The sequence below is a fragment of the Onychomys torridus genome, chromosome 9 (genome assembly GCF_903995425.1).
Source record: "Onychomys torridus chromosome 9, mOncTor1.1, whole genome shotgun sequence".
Lineage (NCBI taxonomy): Eukaryota > Metazoa > Chordata > Mammalia > Rodentia > Cricetidae > Onychomys > Onychomys torridus.
In genome coordinates, this window is record NC_050451.1 from 110790540 (window position 1) to 110811013 (window position 20474).

At 39.2% G+C, this 20474-nt stretch overlaps 1 protein-coding gene across 5 annotated transcripts in view; it reads left to right on the plus strand.

Moving 5' to 3' along the window:
• The window catches only part of Pcca (propionyl-CoA carboxylase subunit alpha), a 387394-nt gene that overhangs the window by 260519 nt on the left and 106401 nt on the right, over positions 1-20474 (plus strand). For all 5 annotated transcript variants that reach the window (XR_004945920.1, XR_004945921.1, XM_036199583.1 and 2 more), the window contains exon 21: positions 12147-12200. Coding sequence is in view for 3 of the 5 variants with exons in the window: in XM_036199583.1 (XP_036055476.1) it covers positions 12147-12200 (54 nt within the window). In the remaining 2 variants the exon portion in view is untranslated. The remainder of the gene's footprint in view (positions 1-12146; positions 12201-20474) is intronic.

The window sequence follows — 20474 nt, forward strand, 5'->3', positions numbered from 1 at the left end:
AGGACTGTCCCACCTATTTTGGCAAAGTTTGTCATTCGCTTTCCTCTGTGTCCTACAGAATGTTTGGGAGTTTCTTCTGTGAAGCAGGAACCTTGAAGGCCTGTCCCACCTTATTTTGGCAAATTTCAGCAGTCACTTTCCTGTGGGCTCTGCATGTCCATTTTATACAGTATACAGTCAAACAATCAAGGCAAAAGGAGTTTCTTGACCAAGTGGCTAATCTTGCCATAATGAAAGCAAACTCCTATGGAGTTTCTTCGATAACCATCATCCTTTTATAAAGTAAATTGGTTCTGCCAGGAGCAGCTGTGTCTCATTGTCATGAAAAGTCTGTTATTATAACATTTTAAATGCCATATTCTATAAGTCTTTGAAGTGTTTGAAGGTTACTGATCTATCTGAAATATATTTCCATTTACCTAGAAAAGCTAAAATGACTAGAAGGTTGACTATTATAGATGACTGACTATTAATCTGTGTAACACAAATTCTAAACAGTCTTTTAATAAAGTCCTGCTGCCAGATATTGTGGTAAATGCTGAAAGATCAGAGAGACAAAGGAACAAGCCACAGCTACTACCTCTTACCTCACCAGCTCCTCAGCCTGGAAAGCCTCTAGTTCCTGTCTCCTCATGCCTAATATATCTTTCTCCACCCAGTCATCACTTTCTGGGATTAAAGGCATGTGTGCTTCCCAAGCAATGACATGAGATCTCAAGAGCTGGAATTAAAAGTGTTTGGCTCCCAAGTATTGGGATTAAAGGTGTGTGCCAACACTGCCTGGCCTTTATGTTTAATCTAGTGGCTTGTTCTATCTTCTCATCTTTAGGTAAATTTATTAGGATACACAATATATCACTACATTTCCTCCTTTTTGTCTAAAATAATAAAAGGTTATAACTAATATAAGAAAAACTATATACAATAAGTACAATGAGTATATATAATATGTACAGTCAAGAATTACATTAACAATGTCCAATCTATTAACATTTGACAGATTCAGAGAAAATACTCCATTATTTGTGCTATTTTAGTGAGTCCAAAGTATTGTACCTAATTCACTTTATATCCTAACTTGTATTACCAACCCCAAGCTATCTTTTGATGTCTTTCAAACTTATAAACTTTACACATCTTTAGTGAGTTTCTTTTCTGAATTTGTTAACAAGGAAAACTATAACTATAAATATCTAGTCTTCAACTCCCTCAGAGACCCAAGAAGGATATTGCCTAATTAAGCAGGAAGTGCAAGCAAGCAACTTCCAAAAAGTGTGAGAAATTACAGAAAGAGCTGGCTGCTTGGACAGTCACCCAAGGTTCCTCTCCAATGTTGGGGCATCCATCTTTGGCCTACAGGCCCAGCATACCTGACAGACTCATTTATGGAGCAGGATTTTCTAAAGGGCCTTCCTACCTTGTCTTGGCAAGGTGCGGTAGTCCTTTCTTTTCTGTCCTGCTTGTCTATTTAGACAGCATACTGTCAGCAGTTGAGGTAAGGGCACTTTCTTGCCTAGAGGATAACTTTTGCCACAAAAAAGTAAAGTCCATTTGGAGGGTTTTTTTTTTGATGCCAATTATCTTCTCTGAAGTAGATGCCAGGAGCAGACATGTCTCATAATCATAAAACAGTAATTTTATGGTATTAAAACATCTTAAATGCCATATTCTGTAGGCCTCTGAAATGTTTGAAGATGACCTGCCTATCTAAAATATATCTGTTTGACCTTGAAAACATACCCAATATGACTTATCAGTTTGATTGTAATGACTAACTACTAACTTGCATGTCTTTGTATCCTAATTAATTGGTAATAATAACTTTCAAGGACTAGAAATTTGCATAACATTGTTAAATGAGCTGTATATGTAAAATACTTTGAGTAACAAAATTAATCTCAAATTTCTATTAATATACAAAATTTGTATACAATATATAAAAATCCAATCCAATGTAAAATATTTAACACTAGTAGTTGCTTTTTAAAAGTAGATTCAATAATCTATCTTTTTATCTTATCATATCCATATTCTCCCTTTTTTCTCTACAGAGTAGATTCAATAATCTACCCTTCTATTATTTCTAGGTCTCTTTTTTTATCAGAGTAGATTCAATATTCTACCTTTTATCCTATGATTTCTATATAATATATTTTTATATCATATCCCCCTTTCTTCTTTTAGAAAGGGCTTTACTATGACTAATAACAATTTTTAACCAACCACTAAACAAAGACAAATATCCATAATCCATTTTTGGGGAATGTGGGAGTAGTTTTCTAGGCTATGTCCTGCTGATTGAGGGCACTAGTAGTCTTAATGGGGACACAAAGAAAATATAGGATTATGGTCAAGTCCTGACTGGAGTAGTCTGTGAGGCTGTATCATCTCAGTCAGCCATTTCAATAGTGCCCTGAGCAGTTTGTAGTCCAAAGCCCACCCTTGGGTTGTTTGTCAGCTTGTTGGCATTATCACTGACCTGATGGAATTGCCATTGTGGAGTCCCATCTTCTTTTTGGATATTTCAAAGTTGCTGTGAGGCGTGGTCATGGTTCACTGAAGAAAATCTTTTTTCTGGATGATTTGTCCTTTTTTTTTTCTTTCAGATGTATCATTTGTCCAGTGTTCTTCAGATTCCTTAGCCTTCATTCTCCTGAAAGACAAAAACAAAACCCTTCCCCAGTTCTAACTTTGGGAAGTTTCCAGTCTAATCTTTATCAATTTTGATTTATGTTTTTTCCTGAATATTTCTTCTCTCTTCTATAGCTGTTCTATCTCCAGAGCAGTATGGTTCTTTATAATAGGCATTAAGTTCTTTAATTGCTCTGGGAAGGAGTTTCTTCCATAATGATAGGAAAGGACTGAAAGGAATTTGACATGGGTGCCTTTGAGAAGCCCCTCATGGCATTTCCTGCAGGCAAAGGCAAAAGATTTCCTTGTCTGTCCCTTGTTGATCTACATTCATTAGTCCAATGTCTGTCTTTGCCACACCTTCTGCTTAATCCAGAAGGGAGGGGTGTTCTGTTGGGAATATTCTTGCAAAGACATTCTTTTTAGGAATGCCCTGTATACAATCACCTTTTAGGTGACCTTGTTTACCACAGTTGAAACACTTGACATTACAGTTTTTCTTCAAACCTCTGGAAATCACCTCTCCTCTCCAAACATCATCATGGTCATGAGATTTCAATATTTATTGTATCTCAGATCCATTCCTTCAAGGGTGCTGATCTTGTCTTTAATGGCCAAATTACCCTTTTGCATTGGGTATTAGCACTTTCAAAAGCCAGAGATTCAATTATTATCTCTCTAGCTTCTGAATTTGATATCATTCTCTCTACTGCTGAAGTCAGTCTTTGTAAGAAATCAGTGTGTCTTTTGGGCCCTGTATAACTTTAGTAAATAACTCAGTTTTCTTTCATACTTCTTCAATTCTGTCTCAAGCATTTAAGGATGTCATGCAGCATAAAGCTAGGGTGCGGTCATCATATAAATATTGTCTTTGTACATCAGCATAATCACCTTCTCCAAGAAGTTGATCTTGGGGAATTTCAATACTTCTAGCCCTACTTCATTGTTCAATGGTCCTGGTCTCATCTTTCCACCAGGTTCTCCATTGTAATTGTGGACCAGCCTCTAAGACTGCTGTAACCAAATCTCTCCAGTCTTGAGGGATAATTCTATTACAAGTTCATCATGAGTTTAACATCTGCTTCATGAAAGATGAATGAATGCCAAATGAGACTATTGCTTCTTTGAATCTCCTCAAATCTAACATTTACACAGGAGTCCAGTCAGCTCTTACACAGCCTTGAGGATATCTATCACTGGGTAGTTCCTGGAAGGTTACTGGATAGATCAAGTTCGGCTGTTTGAAAGCCTTAGACTGTTTCTCTGTAACTTTATGATGCAATGTTGAGATTGGTTCTTCTTTAAATTCTTCTGTCTCGGTCTGAATATCTCTATGATCTGTTTTAACAAGTTTTTCTGAAACTTTTATTTTGGAACTCATATTAATCAACTTTTTTTAATGATAAAATAAAAATGATCAAACAAATAATATTTATAATTGACATTACATCTATCTCATCAACATTAATCATCCTTTCATTTAATTGTTCTATTTTCAGACTGTTTAATGTGTTATCAAACAGAGAGTAAATGCCTTTCATTGTAAAAATGTTTCCCATTTTTAATGAGGGAAAAAATTTTCTTTTAATTAATTCCTACTTTTAAGAAATCCCAATTGACTCACCAAATCTGCTGACAACAGCGATTCAGATGATGGTGTGGCAACAGCCTGAGGAGGGAGCCCAGAGAAAGTCAAAACCCACCAGTAGAGGAAAGAGTGAAAGATTCAGCTGTCTACACAGGAGAAGTGTGCAAAAGTGGCTAAATCCTGTGGGTTTTGGAGCCAAAAAAACCTATGGAGTTTGCTGCAGAGAGGCTGCAACAGAAACTTAGCCAGCAGGTTAGGGAGTCCAGCCCAAGCAGGTTGGAGATTCCAGCCGCATGTACTTGGGCCTGAGCCTGGGACTGCAAGGACACAGGCAAGCAGCTTTTTCATGAATACCTGCCCCAAAAGTTGGATGCCGGGTGTAACAGGAATCCTAAATAAAAAACCCGCAGCCAGATATTGTGGTAAATGCTGAAAAATCAGAGAGACAAAGGTACACGCCATAGCCACCTTTTCCTTTATCTATCTATCTATCTATCTATCTATCTATCTATCTATCTATCTATCCTCTTTCCTTTTTTGGGGGGGGTCTTTTTTTTTTCTTTTCTTTTTTTTTGAGACAGGGTTACTCTGTGTAACAGCCATGGCTGTCTTGGAACTTACTCAGTAGACCAGGCTGGCCTCAAACTCACAGAGACCCACCTACCTCTGCCTCTGAGTGCCACCACTGCCTGGCCTCCATGTTTAATCTAGTAGCTTGTTCTGTCCTCTGATATTCAGGCAACTTTTATTAGGATACACAATATATCACCACAAGTTTGTATTTTCTAATTACACATTACATTTTTAAATGAGCTACATGAACATAATGTCTTAATCAAGAGTAGAAATATACATACAGTATAACAAAATTGACTTTAAATTTGTATCAATAAAGCAAAATCCATACTAATGTAAAAATATGTATAATTAATAGTTGTTTTTGGATTAAAGTAGATTCAATAATCTACCCTTTTATCCTATCATTTTTATGTCATACATCACCCTATGTGGGTGCTAGGAACTGAACTTGGACCCTCTGGAAGAGTAGTAAATGCTCTTAACCTAAAACCTATCTCTAGCCTCTGAATGGTGAATCTTCATTCACCCAGCAGTGCTCAACACTGTAGTCCACAGATGGATGAATGACAGCAGAACTGCTGTTGTCAGAACTGAATGTTTGTTGTTTCAAAATAAGGGTCACCAGAAGTCTTACCCATAGACCAGGGACAGATCCCGATCCCCCTGACTGGGTGCCCCCCAAACAGTTCGAGCCAAACAACCATCTTTCATATCCAGAGGGCCTAGTCCAGTCCTATGGGAGCTCCACTGCCACAAGTCCACAGTTCATGGGCTTGGGTGCCTGTGGTGTGACACCTTGCACAGCCTTGGTGCAGTGGAAAGGGGCTTGGACCTGCCTAGGCTCAGTGTGCTGGGCTCTGCTGACTCCCCCTGGGAGACCTCGCTTTGGGGGATGTGGGGATGCAGGGTGGCTTGGGTAGGAGGGCTGGGGGGTGAGAGGAGGGAGGAGGGGGGGTCTGTAGCTAGCATGTGGAGTGAGTAGAAAATTTCTTAATAAAGAAAAATAAAAAATGGGAAAAAAAAAAGATAAAGGGTACCCCTGACTTGCCTGAGACGTAGTGTGTAAACTGTCCTGGCCTCAAACTCATAGTGGATCCTGGTGCTTCTGCCTTTTGAGTGCTAGGATTACAGGCATGAGACACCATGTCCAGTATCAACACTCAGTTCTTGAGTCTCCCTCAGGACATAAAATAACCTGCAGTACTGTGCTCTGTGTTCTTTTCTTTTTCTTTCTTTCTTTTTTTTCCCAAGACAGCATTTCTCTGTGTAGCTTTGAGCCTTTCCTGGAATTCACTTTGGAGACCAGGATGGCCTCGAACTCACAGAGATCCGCCTGGCTCTGCCTCCTGAGTGCTGGGATTAAAGGTCTTTCCTATTTTTGCTTTTCAGAGTTCTTCAGGAAAAACACAAAGGAAAAAGAGTTTAGGTGATATATCTTACCCAGAAAGAGGAGCTAACTATTTATGTGCCTTATTTATCCTAGAATTTTTGGTAAATACAGATTTTTTTCCAAGGCTTATTTTTTATATGAAATTCTAATTGCTATATATTCATAGAATAAAGTGCTGGGCTTCATTTTAACATCTTTATACATGTGTCATATTTTGCTTATATTCACTCCTAACTTCCTTCTCTACCCTCTCATCCCCATCACTTATTCCCTTCCTCACCCCAAATACTCACACTTGTACTTTCATCGTAATGTACATATTCTTAAAAATATAGATCCTTTACATGAGAGAAAACATACAATAATTATCTGAATCTGGCTTATTTGTTTAACATGATCATTTCTAGTTTTGATCACTTTCCTGCAAGTGACCTAATTTCATCCTTCTGAATGGCGGAATGAAATTCCACTGTGTATATACCACATTTCCTTCATTCATGCGTGTCTTGATGGACATGTCAACCTGTCCGTGATAACCTGGCTACTATGGATAGTGCTGCTGTAAACATGGGTCAACAGGTGTCTCTGTGCATATAGTGACCTAGATTCTTCCTGACACAGAGCCAGGAATATTGTTGCTGTAGGACACAATGCTTCAAATTAGGGAGGTTTGTTTACTTTTCTGAGGAACTTCACGCTAATTTCCATGTTGGTTTTACTAACTTACTCTCCTACCAACTGTGTATAAGGGTTTCCACATTCTTGTCACCATTGGTTTTTTTGTACAAACCCATTTGTCAATTCTTGCTGTTATTTTCTGGCCCAATGTAGTCCTTTTCAGGAAGTTGTCTATGCCATATCCTATAACTTCACTTAGTGATAACAAATTTTCTGATCTTAAAGTCTGTGATCCCTTTTGAATTGATGTTTGTGCAGGGTGAGACTCTGGAGTCTCCTTTCTTGTGCATATGGGTATCCGTTTGTTGAAAAGGCTGCCTTTCTCCAGTGTGCCACTGACACCTGCGTTTGTTTCTTTTCTTGTTGTTCTGGCCAAATACCCGACAGAAGCCGTTTAGGGGTGGGAGAGTTTAGTTTATAGTTTAAGAAGGGAGATAGTCCATCAAAGCAGGGAAAGTGTAGTGCAGTGGTGTGAGGCAGCTGGTCACATATGTCCGTAGTAAGGTTGCAGAGTGCAAACAGGAAATGGGGCCAGGCTATGCCACCCTGAGACCTGCCCCAGTGATCCACTTTGTTTAGTAAGGCTTTCTCTCCTGAAGTTTCCACTTTTGATGGGAACAGTGCCATAGTCTGAGGACCAGATCTCCAAACACAATTTATGAAGAACATTTTACATTTAAACTACAATAACACTTTAGCCAAATAGCAGTTGGATACAGCCCCGTGGACTTGTTTCTAGGTGCTCTGAGCCTTCCATTGGTCTACATATCTGTTTCTGTGGCAGTGGTGTGCTGGTTTGTTATATGCATAATTTGAAATCAGGTATTCCAACAACTCTCAATTTCCTCAGGAGCTGGCTTTTGCATCTGAGCTCCTTTTTTTTTTTTTTTTTTTCCTGCACATGTATTCTGAATTTGGCATCTTGATCATGTTTCTGTTTCTGGATTCTTGAAAGTTGTGATTATTCTGCTTTTTTTCTTTATCAGTGTCTGAGATACTATTTCCTTTGCTTTGTCTTTTATTCTTGATAACTTTTATCTTCTGCTTTCTCTAGTCCACTGGTGATGCTTTCCAGTATGTTTATTTAATTAATTCAGTTTTTCACTTTGAACATCCTGCTTTAATTTTTCCCAAATCTTAATTTCCTTGCTGAATTTCTTATTCATGCTACTGACTTTCTTGCACAGGCCCTGAATTGATTTCCTTACTTCATTAAACTGAACATTTTTCAAGATCATTGATCAATGTTCAATCTAGGCTTTGAATTCTTTGTCTGTCATCCTTTCATTTCAGTATCTTTGGATTTGGTTACTGCAGTCATGCTCCTTTAGAGGAGCCATGTTACCTTACATTTTCACATTTGTTGTCTCTGTGTTGGAATTTATGCAATCTGCCTTTTGATTTTATTTCAAGTTCTTAGTGATCAACCTTCTCTTGAGAGCACGAACCTGGTATTACTCACAGAGGAGAAAACAAACTTCTGAAATAGCAATACCAAACTTAACCAAATATTGAATACAGTCAAAATAATTAAAGCCAATGGAGATAGCACAGTGAGCACAGAAAAGAAGCTGCCAGGCTTGGGAGAGGACATAGATAGGTAAAGTGCCACCTAAGCATGAAGACCTGAGTTCATTTCCCAGGCACCCGCATAAAAGTCAGACAAGCGGTATGCATCATCCTGTGATGGGGCTGGAGGCTTATCTAACCAATCTTATCCAAATCATTGAGCTCCAGGTTGAGGGTGAGACTTTTGTCTTAAAATACAAGGTGGGGTATTACTGAGGAAGACACCTAATTCCAACCTCTGGCCCCCACACATGTCTCAAACACACATATCATACACACACACACACACACATGTCTCAAATACACATATCATACACACACACACATGTCTCAAACACACATCATACACACACACACACACACACACACACACACACACACACACGCAGAAACTGGCAGCATTATATAGCATGAGATATAAATTTTGAAAATAAAGTAAAAGTAATCATAATGAATTAATGAATGAAATTAAGGAGGCATTTAAGAACAAGAAATAAAAGAAGGGTTAAGGAAAAGACATGCAAAGCATGGGCAGTATGTTACAGAGGAGAGAAGGGAGATCCAGATAAAGTTTTGATTAAATAATTAAGAAAAATAGGTAAATATAGTTTAACTTAATAAAATCTAAAAATGCTTACTAATAAAGTTGAAACAATAGTAAAGGATAGTAAAGACACCCCTTCCTCCATATTTTAAAGGAAAGTTAGGAAAAATGTTTTTTAAAAAAATAACCAAGTGTTATAGTGGCTTACTTCAGAGTCCTCTGATACTGGAATATAGCAAGTGGAAGGGAGGTTGGTTGACATCAAGTCTCTTGTCTTTCTTTACATTTAGGTTGTTACTGAGCCTATGCCACTCAGGAGTTACTTGCCCATCAGGGCTGCATTCATTTGAGGGTCTTCTCTTCTTTGCCACAGCTTTGCAGCTGGGTTATCTGATTGACTTCACTCATGTCTAAGCCCAGTGCATTAGAAAGAGAGATGGAAGCAAGTTAAACACTCAGTTGCCACTTGGGGCCCTAATCTCATTGCTTTCAGTGAACTCCACCCCTGAGGAAAGAAGAGGCTGTTTATAATAGGCCACTGAGCTTCAGTCTTCAGACCTTCTCACATCAAACCACAAGACCAGGCAAGACAGCCTAAGCTCTGGCTTCTCTTACTGGAAAGAGCCAGGGTGGGAGATGGAGACAGGAGTGGTTTTCTACACATAGTCGATGACTTTCCTCCTGCCCTGTCATCTTTTTCATGACTCTGATGTTCTTCCTTCTGTCTCTTGTAGCCCAGACTCAGAGTTACACACAGCTGTCTTCTAATATGCTATCTTCCCCTAGAGCTCTCATTTCTAGAATGCCTTTCTGAGCCTTATTCTGAACTTACTATTTGGTTCACTCTGTTTGTATTAAAAATATATTGCACAGAGAGTATCCCCAATCTGTCAAGCAAAGATGCCAACTGCTCCAACATCTTCTTGTGTATTGGAGTTTGGGATTAAGGATGCTTAACTGATATAGATTGTAGATATTTTAGAATCCATGAAAATCTGAGCCCTTTCTAGTTCCAAGCATTTAAGGTAAGGTCACTCAACTTGGATGGAATTTTCCATGTATTCAAAGTTTTTAAATGGCTTCCTGGATGCACCAAAAGTTGTGTCACAATCTTTGCTATTGTTTTTATTGGCATTACTTGATTCTGTGAACTGCCTTTGATGATGTTTTTGTAGCTTTGCTTTCCTACTTAAACAATATTTCCCCCCTTAGTATAAATCCTTAGAAATAAATTAATGGACCAAAATAATGACATGATTTTAAGGTTGCCTATTGCATACCACACTGCCTTGAACATGCTAGTAACAATGTAGTGTTAAGCTGTTGGCCGTATCTGTAGGTGGGGAGAAACTTATTTTGCTAAAAACCTCTTTTCTCCTCTGTGACCTCCGGTAGTGAAGGAGTCAAGAGGTCCCTCTAGTTTGCATCAACCTAGTGATCTTGGAGATTTGTGTTAATGAATCTCTGCTTCTGGACAGGGACTGAAAGTGCAGGGGAAGCCATCAATACTCTATAGTGGGTAGTGTTGATTGTCAGCTTGACTAGATTGAGAACTTGTTTTTTTGTGAGGGTATTTCCAGAGAGAATTAGCTGAGGGGGAAGAAGACTGAGAGGCAGTACCATCTCATGGCTGGGGTCTTAGTCTTCTGCTACCACGGACAAGAGCTGTTATATCTCCATCACCATGATAATCTGAGCCCAAATAACATTTCCTCACGTTGCTTCCCACCAGGTATTTGTTTATAGCAACAAGTAACTAATACGTCATTCATCTTCCAGGACTTGGCCACCCTCAAAAACCTGCAGTGTTTCTTAGAACTTTCTCATTTGCACTCATGAGTTCTCTTTTACTAGCACAGGAGCCTTGAAGGAGCAAGTCAGGATTGAACAGACAGTTTTGCAGGTGAGGCTGCTAAAGAATATGCAACTTGCTTCCAGTGTACCATTGTAGATAGAGAACTTCTCTCCAGGTGCCACCAAGCCCCTGCGGTACCACAACCCACGTATAAAATAATCACTCAGACGCTTATATTACTTATAAACTGTATGGCCGTGGCAGGCTTCTTGTTATCTACTTCTTCTATCTTAAATTAACCCATTTTTATTAATCTATACTTTGCCTCGTGGCTTACCAGTACCTTACATCTTCCTTGTCATGGCGGCGGCTGGCAGTGTCTCTCCACCTAGCCTTCCATTTCCCACAATTCTCCTCCTCTTTGTCCCGCCTACCCTATCCTTCCTGCCTGGCTACTGGCCAATCAGCACTTTATTTATTTTAACCAACTAGAGCAACACATTTGACATACAGAATATCCCACAGCACACCATTAGAATTCATTTTCTAGAAATATTTCTGACTTTTTAAGATCAAATGAGTAAGATGGTAATGGTAATGTTTTATTTGCTTTGAGTAATATATTGATACATGTTTAGTATGGGGCAACTTTTTTTTATTTCTCTTTCAACAGAATTGCATTGTTTTCATCGTTACTAATATTGTGTGTTTATGATGTGAGTACAGGCACACATGTACCATGTGCATGTGTGGAGATTGAGTTACAAGTTATGAGAGTTGGTTCTGTGCTCCATAGCAGGTACCAGAGATCAAACTCAGGTGGCCAGGCATGTGTGGCAAGCACTTTTACTTGCTGAGCCACCTCACTGGTCTTGTTGTTGCTGTTTTAAAGAACACCAGTTCACTTCAGCAGCTACTGAAATATTGCATACTGTATTTTACCATTTGGAGTTTTATTTCAAATGATTTTAATCTTTTCACAGAGTAGACAGTTGGCACCATGGTTGATTTTAGATTTTTAGACTCTCCAAACCAAACCCACACCAGTTATCATTGCAGGGTTTTCTCCCAGCCCTTCTCCCTGTAGCAGTGAAAGATTCACCATCCCTAGGTTCACCTATCCAGACTTTCTTACCAAGGGGGAACTATGTGCCCTGTTCTCTGTGATGGGATTTGGCTCTGATGCTTTTGATGCTCCCCTCATTTCTAAACCAAGTGTTCTGGGATATAGAAGCACTATCCTTTATTCACTTATTCACTGCTCGATGGACACTTGCAGTTTTGTTTAGTGATTGTGAACATTCAGTACATCACCCCCCCCACCCCCCCCCCCCTGGATGCAATTTTATTTTATGCTGTTTTTTTCTTTTAGTGCCTTTCTCGAGATGCGGGTGGAAACATGAGCATTCAGTTTCTTGGCACAGTGGTAAGTATGAAAAAATACTATGCATCCTCTTGCTCAGAGAGAATTGTTTGGTTTTCTCCCATGTTTTTGCTCCCCTTCATTGTGATTTTATTTTGCTATCAAATTGAGACACCTCTGTATGAGAAGCCGGATATGTGAGAAAAGCTTCTGTGTTGGAAATATTTCAGTTGCATTTTCTCAGAGAGGAAATGCTTCTCTAGTTCCAGCTTGTGGGGTAGTTGTACTTTTTTCCCATTGCATATTTTTTCTGTATTCTTAAAACAAGAGTGTATTGTATAAAGACAGTGAGCTTGATTTCTTTCCCCTCAGTTTGCTTTCTGTCTTTCTCTGTTAAGTTCTTCACATCCACCTTTCTAAAGAAATTGAATCATAGTTTTGTATCTTCATTATTTTCATGTAAATCCTGTTATTTTATGTATTGCTATGAAGGACTTATAAATCACATTTCTTTTTGTTTTTTATTTTAGTTAATTTATGCATATGGTTTTTTTTTTTAATTTTAAGCTATCACTTAGATGTGGCTTATTTGGCATATGCGTATTATTGCCTACCTGTATATCTGTTCACTACCTGTATACCTGGTGGTTGTGGAGGCTGCAGAATGCCCTGATGGATCCACCATTTGGTTGCTTGGAATAGAGCTCAGGTCATTTGGAAGAGCAGCTAGTGGCCTAACCACTGAGCCATCTCTTCAGCCCCCATGTGAACCTCATTTTAATGGAGACATATTTAACATTCTAATGAATAGAGAGTTGAATCTCAGTTGTAAGCTACTTAAGTTACCTTTATGAATGTGTTTTGATTCTTGTATTTTAAAAATTATTTTCAAACACATCTGAGGTATTTTTAAATTTATAAGATATATCTTCATAAATTGACTCAAAGCTGTGAACAGCTGTATGACTGGTTATGATTTTAGTTATTTTCTAGGCTTTAGGACACCACCCACTGTGTGATGGAGTGCTTTATACTCTAAGTAGTACAGTTCTGATTGCTTGCTAAGTTCGTTACTGTATTTACATGTAAGTTTCAGTTATTGTTAGTGCCAGTTATAGTTTTCAGAACATTGTTAAAAGCATACTATAAATGTGTTGTTTTTCTGTTGCTGCTGTAGAGCATGTCTCTGTGTTCTCCTATGAAGTATTATTTGTAGTATGCAGCACACCTGTTTATGTCTTTGAGGCAGCTTGTACACAAGGCATGAAAGTTGTTAGTTCTTGTGGCTCTGAGAGTTTGTTGAGGGCATTAGAAAAGCCTGTGGCTTGGAAAAAAGCATAGCGACTTTGTAGCAGTGAGATACAGACATCCATGTCTTAGTGCTTTGCCATCTCTGTCTAGAGATGCGTGTATAATGCATAGGTGTGTAGTATATGTTTGGTAGATTGTGTATAGGCAGGCCCTTGTATAATGTAATATAAACTTTAGGTATTTAACCTCAGGTTAAATACTCTTCTTGTTCTAGTTAGTACATTTTATAAACAAAAATATTGTTTAATGTATGGCATGAAAAGTTGTATGAGACTCAATAGGGTATGCTTATTGATGTGTGTGTATAGAAACAAAGCAAATGTAACTTCCTTTAGGGAACTGGTCATACACTTGCAGAGGCTTTGCAAACCTCAGATCTTCAGAGGAGGGTAGTAGACTGGTAACCCATGAGAAATCACAGTTAAGATTCATAGTTGGTCTTCTCACTGAACTCCTGGTTAGTTCCCATGAAATCCTTCAACCAGTTGAATGATGCCTACCTAAGTATGCAAGGCAATCTGTCTTACTAAAACTGCTGGTATAAAACTTTATAGTACTTTGGGGAAACATCTGTGATAACTTGGCCAAATATCTGAGTACTGGGGTTTTGCTAGGTTGACCCATAAATTTAACCATCTTAGAAATATGTACCCATCCTCTAGAGAAGTGGTTCTTAACCGGTGGGTCATGACCCCCCTAAATCATTGGAAAACACAAATATTTACATTATGATTCATATCAGTAGCAAAATTACAATTATGAAGTAGCAACAAAAATAATTTTACAGTTGGGGTTGCTACAACATGAGAAACTGTATTAAAGGATCGCAGCATTAGGAAGGTTAAGAACCACTGCTTTAGAGGGATCTGAGTAACAATAGCTCTCTCCTTCTAGAATAGGGCAGCATGCCTTCTATAAAGCAGCTCATTTGGACACTAGTCTGTGCCAGTGCACAGTGACCCGTCATATCATTTCTTGTATGCACAGAGTTCCGCTAATAATTTCCTTTGTCCCCAGTACTTGAGCCAGGAAGGCCACTGCTGTTTCAGCCTTTCCTGATGGACAACACAATTTCCAGATCAATCCTATTTACTCTAAATTTGTGACAGTTTCAATGGTGGGTTTATTGTATTGTGTTTTCTATGTGTGTCATTAACAGTAAAGGATCGGTATAGAAAAGGGATGATGAGGATGGACTGTTTTAAGCACAGAGTTCTTTCTTTTGTGGAGGTGTCTACAGGAGTAGCTGCATCAAGCCACAGACCATGGATTTAATGGTCTTTGTGACAATCTTTGTTGAGTCTTCTCATTAAGTTGATTTCTTTTAATATTGATAAGCGTGGTCTTTAATGCTTGAAGAGTTTAATTTTAGACCATAAAAATGCTTAAGTCACTAAAATGGAAAAACAAGTGATACCATTAATTTTTTAATCTGAACTTTGAGGAAACTTCATTAATTAAAAGAGCCTGCTTTTATTAGCTATTAGCTAATACAAGGATTAGAAATTACTAAGAACTCAAGAAATTAGACATCAAAATGCCCAACAGTCCAATTAAGAAATGGGCTATAGAACTAAACAGAGAATTCTCCACAGAGGAAGTTCAAATGGCTGAAAGACATTTAAGAAATTGCTCAACATCCCTAATTATCCGGGAAATGCAAATCAAAATGACTCTGAGATACCACCTTTCACCTGTCAGAATGGCTAAGATCAAAAACACAGAAGACAGCTTATGCTGGAGAGGATGTGGAGCAAGGGGAACTCTCCTCCACTGCTGGTGGGAATGCAAGCTTGTACAGCCACTTTGGAAACCAATATGGCGCTTCCTTAGAAAATTGGGAATCCATCTCCCCCAAGACCCAGCTGTAGCACTCTTGGGCATATACCCAAGGAATGCTCAATCATACCACAAGGGCATTTGCTCAGCTATGTTCATATCAGCATTGTTTGTAATAGCCAGAACCTGGAAACAACCTAAATGCCCTTCAACTGAAGAATGGATAAAGAAAATATGGTACATATACACAATGGAGTACTACTCAGCAGAGAAAAATAATGACATCATGAGGTTTGCAGGCAAATGAATGGATCTAGAAAAAAATCATCCTGAGTGAGGTAACCCAGACTCAGAAGGACAAACATGGTATATACTCACTCATAGGAGGATACTAGATGTAAAACAAAGATGACTAGACTGCTACACAACTCCAGGGAGGCTACCTAGAAAACGGGACCCTAGGAAAGACCCAGGGGTCACCCAATGACAGAGAAATGGATGAGATCTGCATGAACAACCTGGATGACAGTGGGAGTAATGAAGGGCAAGGTTTGAGGGAAAGAAAGCTTAGAGGAGCAGGAGATCCCAGCTGGATCAAGAACAGAAAGGGAGAACAAGGAATAACAGACCATGATAAATGAAGACCACATGAGAACAGGAATAGGCAGAGTGCTGGAGAGGTCCCCTGAAATCCACAATGATACATCCTCTGTAGACTGCTGGCAATGGTCAAGAAAAAGCCTGATCTGACCTAGTCTGGTGATCAGATGGCCAAACACCCTACCAGTCGAGTTGGAACTCTCATCCAATAACTGATGGAAGTGGATGCAGAGATCCTCAGCCAGGCCCCAGGTGGAGCTCCAGGTATCCAATTTTAGAGAAAGAGGAGGGACTGTAAGAGCGTGAATTGTTTAGCCCAAGATTGGAAAAAGCCAATGACAAATAGCTAAATGAATGGAAGCACATGAATTATGAACCAAAGGCTGTGGAGCCCCCTAGCTGGATCAGGCCCTCTGGATAAGTGAGACAATTGAATAGCTTGATCTGTTTGGGAGGCACCCAGGCAGTGGGACCCGGACCTGTCCTTAGTGCATGAGCTGGCTGTTTGGAACCTTGGGCTCACACAGGGACACTTTGCTCAGCCTGGAAGGAGGGGACTGGAGCTGCCTGTACTGAATCCACCAGGTTTAAATGAATCCCCAGGGGAGTCTTGGCCCTAGAGGAGATGGGAATGGAGGGGAGGGGTTAGGGAGCAGGTGGGGGTGGGGGGGAGGGGGAGGACAGGGGAACCCATGGCTGATGTGTAAAATTAAAACACAAATATAATAATAATAAAAAAAAGAAGTTACATAAAATATAACTACATAATTGTTCAGGTACATTTAAAAGAACATTTTATAGTCAGATGTGGTGTCACATGCCTATCGTCCCAGCACTCAGGAAGTGGAAACAGGGAAGGATGTTGAAGTCAGCCTGTCCCTAAAACTCAAGGGGTGGGAATCGACTCAGCCTAGCATTTCTGTTTGTTTCTGTCAGAGTCTGAGCCCTGGTGCCTTTCTCATGCTGGGAAAGCATTCCACCACTGAGCTACAACTCAGCTCTGTTGTGTGAAAGGGTTAAGGTTACAGATCATAATTCTAGTTCTGACTCATAAGCTACAAAATGATTGACTGTAACAAACTGTGAAGGAACTGAGATATTCCTGGCTTATAGGATGAGGAAATAGCCTCCTATGTTTCATTGATAATTCTGGTTGACAGGGAACCCTGGGGTCACTATCTCTCCAAACCCACACTCCTCACATGAGGCAAAGGAGGCAGGATGATGTCAATGTACACAGTGGGCAACTCACTGTGGGGCAGTGAGCTCAGGGAGCCAGGTATGTAGGAGATAGCATACTCCAACCTCTAACCTGCCACCCCAAGTTCTCACACATCAAATCCTTCAGAGCAGAGGATGGTCATCTTTTCAGTGGTGGAGTAAGAAAATGCAAGAAGCTCATGGAGATTTGCCTCCTTACAGTGGTTTGTGTTACTTCTATCAGAGGTAGGCCAGTTTGCCTAAGCACACAACCTGGAAACCTAAAAGGCCTTCTTCAGTTTATAGGCCCTCATGTCCATTTAAGTGGATGCCATATGCACATGAAAGTTAGGGATTGGAGAAATGGGAGATCTATTCTTTTATCCCCTCTAAAGCTTTAGCTCATGATTTCTAATCCAAGCAAATGATCTCTCCTTTCTGCCATACTGTTTGAACTACAGTAGACAATTACCAGATAATGCTTCAGTAGAATGAAGGTAGTCTTCTGAATGAATGGAATGGTACATTCAGGGCACATTTATATCCTTATGTCTAGAGAAGCACAGTGGACCTGGGTGTATATGTTATGTATATCTTACCTTCAGTATCTGTACCTGACTATTCTCCTGCTTCCCCAATGTAGTTCATAGGATGTTTACTACTCTAGAAGTAGTGGGACCCGGAAGAATGGCACCAGTAAATGAGGTAGACTAAAGTCTTACACAATAGCCCATTGTAATGAATAATCTGAACTAAACTCATATCTATCCACTACACCTGGCATGGTCATGAAAGCATAATCTAAGAATAATTACGTGTTTTTTGAAGAAACTGAAGTCATATGACTTGTCTTGATTTCTTGAAGTTTTTTTTTCATAAGCGCTCATAATTCTCCTCACATGATTCCATTCTTGGACTGTGTTCAGACATCTCCCCCCATTTTATTTTTTAAAAGCAGAATATCCAGAGTTTTGATTTGAGATGTTGCAGATAAGTCTAATTGTCATCTGATGCATGAGCATCCTATAAGCAAGCAAATTATAAACATAATTTATATAAACATAGAAAAATATTAGTACACTGGAAGCATTGTATGTAATACTCTGCCACCAAGAACAGGGATCCAAACTATGTCTAGTACTATTGGTTACATTATTATATTAGTTAGAAAAATCTAAAGAATAGCTTGAAAAGACACCCAAATGATTAAGCCCATATTTGCCCTTTAGTAGGAACACAAATGTTATGATGATGTTCTAGCAAATAGGAAGTGATTCAAATCCCAAGGAAAAATTAAATGCAGTCCCTTCTTCAGATGAATGTATGAAAGTATTATGGTCCCAAGGTCCAGTCATAAGCACAGACTCACTAGCAGAGTTACTTCTCTCTTGGTGCATAGGCCTTAGCTTGGCCCCAGGTGAGCAGACTTAACTTCTAACAATATGGTTGATACCTCCTTTTGTCCTTTAGCTGGAGGTTTGCTATCTTTCTGGTGACTTTTACTGTCTCCTCACCCTCTGCCATTGTCCTTGATGGCCTCTGGCTAGAGGAGCCAAAGAGGAATCCACAATGTTTTAGTGGATCTGTCTGCAATGGCAGAAGTTTAACTAGGGCAGGTGAATGCATCAGCTGCTTATTTCCTTCTGCAACAAAACCAGGGCGGTTAGAGTTTGCATGAGCATGAGTCTACTGCTGGAAATAATTCTACAACAAGCAGAATCTGAACTAATAGTTAAGGGTTTGTGAATTAACAGTAATAGATAAATCAAAACAGCCTGTTATGTCTGTTGGGCTGAGGAAAAGGAAGTATCAATAGATTGATGAATATCTGGATCACGAATCCCTCCTATACCCTTAGATAAGCCATCAGTAAAACAAATATCTACCTGTGTAATGGGAGAAGGTTGAACAATTTTTGTAATCACAAATTCAGTTTGGATGAGGAAATCTCATAGCTTGCCAGCTGGATAACGATGTCCTATTTGTCCATAGTAATCTGCAAATGAAATATGAAAATCCATAGAGTTCTGTGAAAACTGATTGTAAGTTAGGAGTAATAGAATACAGCAAGGATCAAATCCATATAATTGTTGACATCGTGTCCTTGCCTAATTTACTAAGTGAGCAAGAAATTAGTATTTCATGGCCCTTATGGTATAAATAAACCCATTCCAAAGATTGATCCTCTTGTGCATTAATACCTGTAGGAGACAATTTTTGGGGCAGAGAAGTAAGTTTAGAGGCAGTGAAGGATCCACATGGTACACAAACGCTTCTTTTATTGTGCATTCAAATAGCTGCAGTTCTTTTCTTGCCTCTTGGCAATATTTGAGGACTGTCAACATCACCTCAGTGGATTGGAAATACCAAGTGCAGCTCATGAGGCTGAGAAAGAATTGGGAAACTAATTCCTTTCCCCTGCTGTGTCCTAGCTTGCCTATGATGTGAAGTTAGCATTTTCATAGGCTCTCCTAAATCCTCATCAAAAAATGAGGAGAATTCAGGATTAGAATGATTGTCAAATTCCTTATCCCATGCTTCACAGTCACCTTCAGGCAATGGAGGATACATATTTAAGGCATACTTACCAATGATGCTGTTTTTACTTTGGTTTTTACCTGAATGGGGGAAATCTTTTACCAGTTTTGAGGTTTGATCATCTAGTTTATATTCATTCAAAGAATTAGCCATTCCTTCCTCATGATTAATATCTTCCTTAAGTATTTTGATAATAGTCTAAATTAATGCCCAAGTGACCCACCCAAAATGGAATGGTGATTTCTCTCCCTGACCCTTGTTTATATGCTTTTACAATATTCTTTCAGACTCTGTCCTATACCTCTTCATCTGAAGTTCCTTTTTGTGGAAACCAGAGATTACAATAACAAACAGCTTTCAGGCAATATAATAGTTATGATTTTAATACTTGTGCTTCTCTTTTTAAAAAATGATGCACAAACTTCACATAAGGCAAAGCCTTCACTGGTTCCTGTCTCATTCTCACCTCCTTCTGTGAGATCCTTGATCTTCTATCCTTATAGCCAATTCTCGGTCCCTGATTCGTGGCACCACTTGCATAGCTCTAAATGCCATGGGACCTGGGGAAAATGGAGCTGATAAATGAGGCAGGCTAAAGCCTCATGCAATATCCAGTTCAATGAATAATCTGAAGTCAACTAACTTCTGTCTTCTACACCTGGGAGGGGCGTGAGAGCATAATCCAAGAACAATCCCATGTTTTTGAAGAAACTGGGGTTATAAGACTCTTTTCTTGGAGTTTTCTCATAAGCACTCAAAATACTCCTCACATGACTCCATTCTTTGACCATGTTCCAACAATATGACAAGTTGCTCCTATAATAGGCTGCTGCACATAGGTAGCTCATGACATCAGAAATTCATTGATAGCCCTAATAAAGAAACCCCAAATTAGATGCAGCATGGCTG